At 34.8% G+C, this 10,596-nt stretch overlaps 2 protein-coding genes across 4 annotated transcripts; both read right to left on the bottom strand.

The window, feature by feature from the left end:
- Positions 1-1,112: 1,112 nt before the first annotated feature.
- On the bottom strand, positions 1,113-4,043 carry LOC109008093 (protein PHR1-LIKE 1-like). Of its 2 annotated transcripts, none has more exons than XM_018988066.2 (7): positions 3,445-4,043; positions 3,225-3,339; positions 3,059-3,135; positions 2,899-2,938; positions 1,954-2,008; positions 1,676-1,748; positions 1,113-1,445 (listed from the first exon to the last, which is right to left on the bottom strand). In XM_018988066.2, the coding sequence occupies exons 1-7, from the start codon at positions 4,015-4,017 to the stop codon at positions 1,287-1,289; spliced, it is 1,092 nt and encodes a 363-aa protein (XP_018843611.2). In that variant the 5' UTR covers positions 4,018-4,043; the 3' UTR covers positions 1,113-1,286. The 2 variants fall into 2 exon arrangements, with proteins under 2 accessions (XP_018843611.2, XP_018843612.2); XM_018988067.2 differs by having other exon boundaries at positions 1,676-1,745.
- A 1,931-nt stretch (positions 4,044-5,974) lies between these two features.
- On the bottom strand, positions 5,975-9,362 carry LOC109008097 (myb family transcription factor PHL5-like). 2 transcript variants are annotated; one of them, XM_018988075.2, is made up of 8 exons: positions 9,270-9,362; positions 8,365-9,037; positions 8,023-8,239; positions 7,858-7,934; positions 7,721-7,760; positions 7,082-7,136; positions 6,897-6,966; positions 5,975-6,682 (listed from the first exon to the last, which is right to left on the bottom strand). In XM_018988075.2, the coding sequence occupies exons 2-8, from the start codon at positions 8,956-8,958 to the stop codon at positions 6,488-6,490; spliced, it is 1,248 nt and encodes a 415-aa protein (XP_018843620.1). In that variant the 5' UTR covers positions 8,959-9,037; positions 9,270-9,362; the 3' UTR covers positions 5,975-6,487. The 2 variants fall into 2 exon arrangements, with proteins under 2 accessions (XP_018843620.1, XP_018843619.1); XM_018988074.2 differs by lacking the exon at positions 9,270-9,362 and having other exon boundaries at positions 8,365-9,178.
- Positions 9,363-10,596: the final 1,234 nt, after the last annotated feature.

The following is a 10,596-nucleotide window of genomic DNA, read 5'->3' as shown; positions in this document are numbered from 1 at the left end:
ATGTTCTGATATATAACACATAAACAATTTAATTTTTTTATTTAAAAAGATCATTTTAAATCTATTTGAACACTTTTTAAAACTTCTGCAATCCAAAATAGGCCCGTAGCGTTCGGCACATTAGAGCTTATTTGGCTACAATAGAGAAACAACAACTGGCCAAGCATAGATCCACTTCAGAATCTATTGTGGGTGCACGGGAAAAGGACGGAGGCTATCGCAATCCAAACAATTCTGAAATCTCAATTTTTGTTTAATAAAAATATTTTTATAAAAATAAATTTATAAATTGATATATAATGATCATACATCTATTTTTTCAATAAAACATATTTTATAAGTAACACAATATCTCAAATCATATATGTTTGAAAATTTATAATTTATAATATCTTTTATAAACTAAACATCTCCTTTTTGAGAGGTTTTTTTTTGGTAAATTCATTTTGAGAGTTTTAATTTTTAAATGGGGTTCGCTGCTCGCAATCCTAGCTTTGTTATTTGCGACGTCAATCATCAGGCCATTCAATTAAAAAAAATCAATGTTATAATTATATTCAATACCCAAAAAAACCTTCTATTCTCTTGAAGGGAGTGTCGCTCATATTTAGCCACATCATCCACCCCATTACATTATATATAATTAGAGAAAAACTATTAAATGAAAAAAAATATATATCTAATTATTGTAGTATTTTAACTTAAGAGTCTATTACTTTTTCTAACAAAACTTTTTTGGTTGTGTTAATTTTGATAATTTCTAAAGATTTTATTCATTGTATAGCAACTCAAGAGCCTGATAACTTAATTATGAAAAATTTTACTCATTATCCTCACATTACATATTATCTTCACATTATACACTATACATAATTTTTTATTTTTTTATTTTTATCAAATGTGTGGTGTATGGATGATGAGTAGAAGAATTCAATTAATTTAAAAAGAATAAAATAAAAAGAAATAAATAAAATAAAAATAAGTATACTACGTGATCATATGTGGGAACGATGAGTAACAGAACTTCTTAATTATATATAATATTTTTTGTTTGATACACTTTACTATTTTTGGATTGAAATTCAAATTCCAAAATCAGATGTGATCACAGCTTTATTCAATCACACAAAATAAGATTATTGTGATTTGCATGTTTGGTACAACACAATGATTAATCATCCTAGGTCTTCGTCGCATTTCATGGGCTACTTGGCTGGGTTGGGGGGTGCGCTCTGCACTATCTAGGACGTGAATTGAGTATCACCAGAAACTTCTCCAAAACTAAACTACTGAGCATCTTCAGGACTTGTATGTTGGCCATTTGGGGACAAAACTTGAGAGTTCTGAGTCTTGAACGGTCTCTTGTATCTTTTCTGGTGCTGGTCAAACATCATCTTGAGCTGCCTACTTTCTTCTTCAATCAGCGACTGTAAATTTTGCTGAAGCTGATCCGGAGAAGTAAACGATGGTAGATATATCATTTTAATGAGGAATGTTAAAACCGGCTTAACATCAAGAGGTTTATAATTAGGAAGTTAATTGACTACTTTCATTAAAAGCAGAAGTTAAAAACTTGATTCAATTAATTAGAATTTGAACTTTGGAGACAAATTGATATTGAGAACCATCTGAGAAAGGAAGTGTAGAAAAAATCATAAGGCCTTGCTAGCTGCACCTCTAATTGTTCATGAAGATGCCTCTCAACTTCAAGTTGCAGTTGTAATGCCTCCTTCATTTGCATGCTGCTGCTGGACACAGTGAAGTTCTTGACTCAGAGATGAGTGCAGATAAACTGTTGAACTAAAGAGGTAATAGGCGAATGCAGATATTTAACAATACCGACTTCTTTGATGATATTAACATATCAAAATAATGATATCCATAGCAGCATCACAAGTTTGAATCTTATCTGGACACTGAGTATGGTTAACAAGTGCTTAATCAGGAACTTACATTTGCATGGGGATCTCAGGTATGCCCTTTGCACTGCTTTTTCTCTCAGAATTTTCTGGAATAGAAACAGACAGCTATAACAAAGCTTTCTGGTTAATTAGCTAAAACCAATTACTTCAAATATAAGGCAACAAGTGGAGATTATAAATGAGAGAGAGAAAGAGAGAGAGAGAGAGAACCCGCATGGTGTATAGCGCAAAGCGGAAGAACAGTTCTGGGGGTCACCCAAGAGAAATCTGATACTGAGTAGGAACTAATTAATTAACAGTGTATGTTGTTTCATACTCTGACATTCATACCATGCAGGTCCATTATGGTTTCTGTCGAAAACATATAAACCATGCAATCATTAAAGCGTTCTTTGGACAACTACTACCAATGAAGTGCTTTAGTGGCTTTGTTCTTTTTTCAATTGCGCTCAGATCTCTGAAAATCTAGGCGTAATATTATTCAGCTTCGTCGGAATTAAAATTAAAACAATCTACGTATGAATAGAATAAGTTTTGCATTCATTTGTCATGATCGGGATGACAAATGAAAGCCTTTGGCTTCTGGCATAGATTGAAGTAAACCGGAAAATAGATGTCAAGCCGAAAGAAATTATGATCCCGTTTCTCCCTTTGATACTTGCTGTCATGGTGGTGGCTTGACAGTCTTTCGCTTAGTATCGTCCTAGGAAAATCTTCCTTTCCTACGTACTGAGTTAAAAGAAGGGAGTATAATGCATAAGTAGCATGTATTTTACGCGAATTGCTACTGAGATGCAAGAATTCAATGACCGCTGACCAGTGAGGTGCATGTGATCGAATTGGGATATTAACACTTTGTAAACTTCGATGAAGACCTCATAATACGATTTTCTTAGGAAAACTGAAAATTGTTCGTCCGGTAAGAATGAAACATAGAGATCATCGTATCCAAAAAAAAATTACGAACAAGATATACCCTGTGAAGATGCCGGGATGTACTTTGCAGTTCGATAGTTCTGTAATACAAAAATGAAAGAGGTGGAAAAGAACAAATGATCAGATATAAGACTTGCAGAAGCATATCACAAACATATATTCAAAATGATAGCCAGACGTTCTTAAGGAAGAAGTTATACCTGTAAATGACTTTTCACATGTAATATGGTTAATAAATTTGTGTCCATCAGCTTCAGTATTGCTTTAGGTGTTGCCTCTATGATTTTAGATTAATGAATGAATGAATAATCAATAAATCACAGGTATCTTTTCTAAATCGCGAAAGGTGACATCAAAATTACTTACTCTGAGCACCACCAAGGAGATTCACGCTCTGGACGAACTTCTCGTGAAGATCTTGAGTCCATCTGACTCGCCGTTTTTTCGAGGGAGCTGGCGTGTATGATGAACTGTGGCAAACCTGTTTGTAAATGACAGTCAAAATCCAAACAATTCTCAGAACATAGACATGTAGATTAGGCATATAAGGAAAGAAAAGAAAAAGGAATGGAAGGTAAGAGATCACATTAAGACCCTGATTTGAATCAGAAGGAACCGGAAGTTCTCTCCTGACTAAGGTAATATTCTGATCAGCAAGCAGCATGTTCTCGTCGTGGGAAGAAAGCTTGGTCATATTATTGCATGGAATTTTATTTGATTTCTCCGAAGAAGAATTGGATTGATCTATGCACAACTGAGATTTCACAAGCGATTGCAAGGTGTCCCTGAAGTCAAAGTTGGAGCCAGCTCGCTCGGCAGTGAAAAAGTTATACCCGGAAGATTTACATAAGACGATATGTAAATCAGAAGCGGGAAATTGTGAGTACGAAGCTGGAGAATTTCCGACTCGATGTTCATTTTGATCAAAACCCATGTAACTTTCGGTTGCATGAAGGGCTGATGGTGGTGATTCCGGAGGCTGAGTAGAAGTGATGCCAAATAATTTAGCAGGCTCAAATTTATGCTGTTCTGATGATCTTCCCATCATGGCTGGAGGACAGATTCCCAGGTTCAATGGAGATTCAGTGCAAAATAGTTGGGAAAAATAATCGTCATCCATGGTATTGTTGAGTTCGTACTTGGAAACTACCATGTTCATTTAGAGCTAACAAAACTTAACTTTTATAGTTCCCTGCAGGAATGGGCAGCCAGGGCTTGTAGCTGCTTTATCTTGGTTCAAATAACACCTAAGTACTGTTTCTGAATATTGTCGCCACTCTCTTTTAAATTCTTTAAGCGATGTTGTTCCATCAAATGCGAGAAAAAAACTCAAATTTTAATGAAAGGTAACTTTAAAAAAAAAAACAAAAAACGCAAGTTTTCTTTGACATAAAGAAAAGAAGAATCTATCAGGAGGCCCAAAAACAGTATAGTCATTGTGTTATCATAGTGAGTATGAGTTGCAAAGAATATCATTAAGTGCCTCAAATTTTTGTTTTTTAGTCCCTAAAATCACGAGAGAAATAAGTTAACTCAAATGCCATCACCTTGAAGATTTCTATATTCGATAATATATTAATATTGTCTTCTTTTAGGCCCTTGTACATTCATCATGGTCATTCACTGCATAAGTTGTACAACATGAATCGACAGTACAGTTTGTACTGTCAATTTATGGTAGTACATCACGACCAAAACAAGAAAATACTAGTCCTAGTACAAGTTGACACTTAAAGCTGTACTGACAGGATTAAGGAAAATGAAGTTTGGGTAATTTGTAGCATGAAAAAAAGAAAAGAAAAGGCAAAACCGAGTTATAGGCTGCAAGACCCTAACCATGAAAGAGAGAATAAGAGGGAGAAAATGTCTAGCAATCTACAAGGTGAGATCTTCCCGAGTTTCTCTCTCTTTTAGGATATTACCCCCATTGAAACCAATGCATCATGGTTTTTATTTTTTATTTTTTCTTATGTATGATATGAGTGATGGGGAGGGTTTGTTTCTGGTGATGAGGAATTAACCAAGGTTTTTGCATATTATTTTAGGGGGCAAGGTGGGTTTTCTCTGATTTAATGGACCCTCTTCCCCCCTCCCTCCCTCCATCCTTGATAGAAACCCACATTTATGGGTCTTGAATTTTTTTTGTTTTGTTTTGTTTTGTTTTGTGCAGCTTTTCTTCTTCGGCCGGACATAATTAGAATTATAAAATTTTTCACTGGTACAGTTAAGATAAGAAAGATGAAAGGAGTTGATTGGAAACTGATTACTCATGGAATAAATCGAAAACAGGTTAAAGAATAAGATGGGTCAGATGCCTCCGCAAGCCCTTCTTACTCTCTCAAACCCCTCTCTTTGACCCCCAATACAATTTACATTCCCATTAAAAGTGTTTTTTCCTCGTATAGTTACCACATTTGTACTTAAAATGTTACAATATACTTGGTAGGAAGTCTCACACCAAAATATGAGGGTAAAAGAGTAATATTACATCTTTTTAAGTGGTGGACGCATACATCTTGCAACTTTTCATTAATGGTTTTGTTCCTTTGTTGTATTTCTTTTCCTTTTTCCTCCAATGAATGATAATTTTACGGAACAAAACACTTCTATCGAGTGTTCTTAGAAAAACAATTAATAAATTTATGGCGACGAATGACGACATTCGTACTAATAATGAAAATGAGTAGGAATGACGACACTCTGAAGCAATAAAGAATGATAATGTGATTGCATGTTTCTTGGTGTGCATGGTTTGGCTATGTCATAAAAAAAAAAAAAAAAAAAGAAGAAGAAGACAAGTACGAGGGTTGACTTTGTCTAGCCTTTTTCAAACAAAACTTTCTTGTTTGTTTACATAATCTTGATGAGGCCTGTAAATCATTGTCTTAAATTCACTTTAATCAATCAACTTTCTTCACTAGCTAGTTTACAGAGGTTGGATGATCATATAGATTGGTACCCAGGGGATACAAATTTGTTCAAGAAGGAGGCGATCCAATCTTTCGTTATCTCAAAAATATGTTGGAACTTTTATAATTAAAAACATGGATCCATTTGTTCTTTATTTTACCATTTATTTTACCATTAAGGGGGAGGGGGGGAGGCAGGGCCAACTGTTACAAAAATAAAACTTGCTACATAATGAGCTCAAAGGAATTACAGTGTTTATATCCAATTCCAAATGTGTTCCCTCTACTAACTTTCGACCAACACAAAAGTACATTAACAGACATGTTACAAGACAACATTATTCGTTCGCTAACACAAAAGCTCTAAATGAGCATTACAAGAAGAATGCTTTTCAACGAGTATATGCCCAAGTGATGCATGATGTATACAGAGCATTGCTTTTCTGAAGGGCGTCATGCATGAGTAGACTCAGTTGTATGCACGTTGTGTAAGTATTCGCTGAGTTCACTTTGTAGGTTAACGCAAACACACTGCTCTTCTTGATTAGGCTGCTGCATAATTCTTGATTCTATTGTAGGAAACAAGCTTTGCAGGAACCTCATGACTGCCTAGTTGATGATTTTCAATATGCAAAAGATCAAACCTTTCCAAGGACCCCATGGACTGCTTAAGACCTGAACTGTGTATGTGCAGAAGATCATATGGCTTGCTTTGAGGAGCTAACTTATCTTCGATGGCAAGTGGGAATTTAAAGAACCTTCAGAAATCGAAACCTGAACATCAGATGATTGAGCAAAGGAAGTATCCAAGTTGTGAATCTGGAAGAGGCTAATATTTGTTTTCTGTTGCTGATCAAACATCATTTTGAGCTGCCTCCCTTGTTCTTCAATTCGTAGCTGTAAATGTCGCTGAACCTGGCACAGAAAAGTGAGCAAGTGAAGTCTAATAGCTCGTAGCTCGGTAATTAAATATACCTGCAAACCCCATTGCAAACCTGAGTGGCAAATGCAAGTGTTTGATGTAAGATGCAGACTTGCAGTGCATCTCCTAGTATTTTTATCAATGAAATTTTCTAATTAACTGGCACAATCATCATTCTTGAAGATTGTTAAGAGCCCATGAACGCACCTCTAATTGTTCATGAAGACGCCTCTGGACATCTAACTGCAAGTGCAGTGCTTCTCTGATCTGCAAGTCTCTGCCAGTCAAAAGTTCACATGCTGTGTCAGACTTAAGAGTTCTATATACAATGCAATAAAGAAGAATAGGTAAATAGAATGACCATAAGATATTGATAAATTCATGAACTTTACGTTTTATCATCAAGCCGGGGTACATTGCCCATACTATTTCTTTTCTCCGACTTTCCTGCAACAGGAAAGGGCTAACTCCGATCAGATTTATTACTAAACAGGCTAAAATGTTCAATGTAACATTATTGAGAGAAGAAGGCACATCAGATTGATGGAAGTCAGCAGAGCCAAACAAACATAAGTCAGTGGATTCTAAATGTGTTTTCAGTTTGCTTGAATGATGTTGGTCTGTTCTTTTGAGGGAACTGACCACGTTAACATGAAACTTGTGAAGCCGAATGATCCTTATTTTATGATGGCTAGTGCGACGCTAATTGTTGTGAAGAAAAAAAGAGGGGGAAGAACTAACACTAGCAGGGTATATCATTATAAGAGTTGCTCTCTAAGGTGATTTGAATAAAGAGAATGACTAGAAATACCATGGTGGTTGTGATCTAATAACAGATATCATCATAGCTAAAAAGAAAGGAATCTCCATATAGAAATTAGAATTCATGACTGAGAGTAAAGTGAGACTCTTTCCTTTGCATTTACTAGTTTGGGTGTCAAGGTATTCGAGCAAAGGAATCATCAAGCATAACAAATCACTTGAGAAAAGGCAAAAAAAACAAAAAAAAAGGGAATTGTAATAACCATTACCTTCTGTCGACTCTGGCATGTATTTTGCATTTCGGTACTTCTACAGGGGATAAAGAAAAATAATGAGTCTTTTTTGGGAAGGGACGTTAAAACAAAGATTACGAGCTTCCACAGCACTTGAAAGAAAGTTTTAATACCTGCAGATGACTTTTCACGTGAAAAATGGTCAATCCATCTGAGCCCATCAGATTTAGTATTGCCTTTGGGGTTGCACCTATTGTCAATCATTAGAGAACTGGTTAGAATCATGAAATTTTTTCCCTTATTTTAATGAAACTTTTCTCAATTATCAGACTACTTACTCTCAGCACCACCCAGGTAATTAACACACCCAACGAACTTCTCGTGAAGATCTTGAGTCCACCTTATTCTTGTTTTATTTGAGAGTACTGCGCCGGGTGAGGCAGTGTTGCCAGCAGTAACAGAGATATTTTCAGGGGAAAGTCTTGGAGACTGCTTCTCTTGCGGGGAGGAGAAACTCAGCTGTGGGAACAAGCAATTATAGGAATTGTAATTACCCTGCAAAGTTATATGGCCATAATCAGGATGATTTCTATACATTAGGAAAGATGCCAAACTTGAAATATTGCGTTTACACGTAAAAGAATTGCAAGTGTATGAGTTCGAAATTAGGAAGTACATACCATATGGTCCCGATTTCGTTTCAAAGGAAGCAAAAGGTTCCTCCCACCGCAGGTGGTGTCATCAACAAGAAACTTATTTTGTTCATGTGGAAGAAGCTTACATCCTGGCGAATTGATGCTTGAGGATCCATTGTATTGACTGCCAGAAAACTGAGTTTTCAACATTGCCTGCAAGGTGTTTCTCATATCAACGTTGGAATCAGCTTGATATGCTGAATCAATGGAGAAGTCTTCCCCTGAAGATGGATAAGAAGGGAACTGTGAATCATAAGTCCTTGGAAATCGGGAGCACAAAGAGGGATCACCAGCTTGACGATTATACTGTGGAAATCCCATGCAGCGTTCGGTTGCATAAAAAGCAGAAGCTGGGGATTCAAAACGGCTCATAATGGTGCTGGATGATTTAGCAGGCCTAATATACTGCTGTTGAGATCCTCCCCCCATGGCCTGTGGCTGAGCACAAGTTCCCAAGTGCCAAGGCTGCTTGAATCCAGATAATTGGGAAGAAAGACTAGCAAATTCAGAGTTACAATCGGTGATTACTCCGAAATTCTGACTAACTGGTTCTTGGCAATCTATTTTCTTTGCGTTCATCTGCAGAAGACCAACACTGCACAACCCAACTATCCCAACAAGAATAGCAAGCAGGGCTGATTTCTGACCAGATCATATCCTGGCTACCATCCAAAACTAATCAGTTTTCATTCTTTATATATGTTCTTTAGAAAGCAAAAGCCACGCGCAAAATATACGCAAAATGGAAATTAAAGAGAAGAAGCAGATGAGATGGATAAACAACAACGGTGTTGAATTCTGATATGTACAGCATGAAATTCTGTCTTATATTCTGAAAAACTTCAGGTATAAGATATGAATATGATTTGTATAAAAGCAGTATGCAAGACCTTTATTTATTCCCATAATGGATAGGAATGATCATCAACAACGATCAACTGACATACCCAAAGCCCCAAAACGTTAGAAAAATACAAATCTCTCCAAGACAAACAGATAAGCTAATAGAAGTAATTTGTCCTTACATATATATATATATATATTCGATTAGAATGTTAACTGTATCTCAATCACCAAAGGAAAAAGAAGACAGAAATGATATATCTAAAAATATTAAATGGCTTTATGCATGGGTCTCGAAAAGTTAAAATATGGTGTTGATAATTTATCATCAAAATTTTGGAGAATATTTTTATGAGCATCTGTACCTTAATAATTTAATGGCATAAATTCGCTATATATACATGATACATATATATATATATATATCTGCCATTATTCCTATATATATTGGATACAGATGAAGTCAACTTAGCCAATAGCCACCGAAGAAGACGGTATAAAACAAAAGAAACTAGTTGTTTAAAGATAAGTTGTAAAATAGTTGTAAAAGAGTGTAGTTATATCATTACTTAACTACCAGTAAATACATCCGACTTATAAATGAGATTTTTCTAATTGCCAGCAGATATTAATTAAGGCTGTGTTTGAGATCTTTTTTTCTTTTTTTGTGTTTGAGATCACTCTACTACTATTTAATATTTTATTATTATTATTTACGTAATTTTCATTAATTGTTATTACTATTCACTATTATTCAATATTTTATCATCATTTTTTTATCATTATTTACAGATTATCTGAAATCATCTCATCATCCAAACGAGATTTCTTCATATTTAAAAGTTATTTTTGCAGATTACCTCACATCACTTCACTTCACTTTCTAAATATTTTATCGTTTGTTTTTACGGATGAGATGAGATTAGTTAAGATCATAAAAGTTGAATAAAATATTATTAGAATATATATTTTTAATATTATTTTTATTTTAAAATTTTAAAAAATTGAATTGTTTATTTTATTTTGTGTGTGAATTTAAAAAAGTTATAATAAAATAAAATGAATTGTGGAACAAACTAGGCTTCTCCGTATTTAAAAGTTCCTTTAAACTTGGAAACTCCGTATTTAAAAGTTCCTAGCTGTTACTTCTTCCTTGATCAGCTTCTCCAATTTTGTCCTCCAAGTGTTATTTTGATTTACTCGAAATTAATTACTAATATTAATATCAAAACAAAATTACATTTCCTTTTCAATTAATCGAGTCTCCTTTTTTTTTTTTTTTAATCCAAATCAAGTCCTGAATAATTAATGCAAACAAAAAACAGCCAATACAAAGTAGATAAGACAAAAAAACAAAAAACAACAAAAACAACA

The sequence above is a fragment of the Juglans regia genome, chromosome 3 (assembly GCF_001411555.2).
Source record: "Juglans regia cultivar Chandler chromosome 3, Walnut 2.0, whole genome shotgun sequence".
NCBI classification, from domain to species: Eukaryota; Viridiplantae; Streptophyta; class Magnoliopsida; order Fagales; family Juglandaceae; genus Juglans; species Juglans regia.
Note: the sequence above shows the minus strand (reverse complement) of the source record. Positions and strands in the feature narration are given on the sequence as shown.

Coding starts and splice junctions, on each gene's coding strand:
- LOC109008093 (XM_018988066.2), bottom strand. CDS start 4,017: ATGAACATGGTAGTTTCCAAGTACGAACTCAACAATACCATGGATGAC. Junction 2,939..3,058: donor ATGTGAAAAGTCATTTACAG/GTATAACTTCTT, acceptor TTTGTATTACAG/AACTATCGAACTGCAAAGTA. Junction 1,749..1,953: donor CCTGAGATCCCCATGCAAAT/GTAAGTTCCTGA, acceptor CACTGTGTCCAG/CAGCAGCATGCAAATGAAGG.
- LOC109008097 (XM_018988075.2), bottom strand. CDS start 8,958: ATGAACGCAAAGAAAATAGATTGCCAAGAACCAGTTAGTCAGAATTTC. Junction 8,240..8,364: donor AACGAAATCGGGACCATATG/GTATGTACTTCC, acceptor ATAACTTTGCAG/GGTAATTACAATTCCTATAA. Junction 7,935..8,022: donor TTACCTGGGTGGTGCTGAGA/GTAAGTAGTCTG, acceptor GATTGACAATAG/GTGCAACCCCAAAGGCAATA.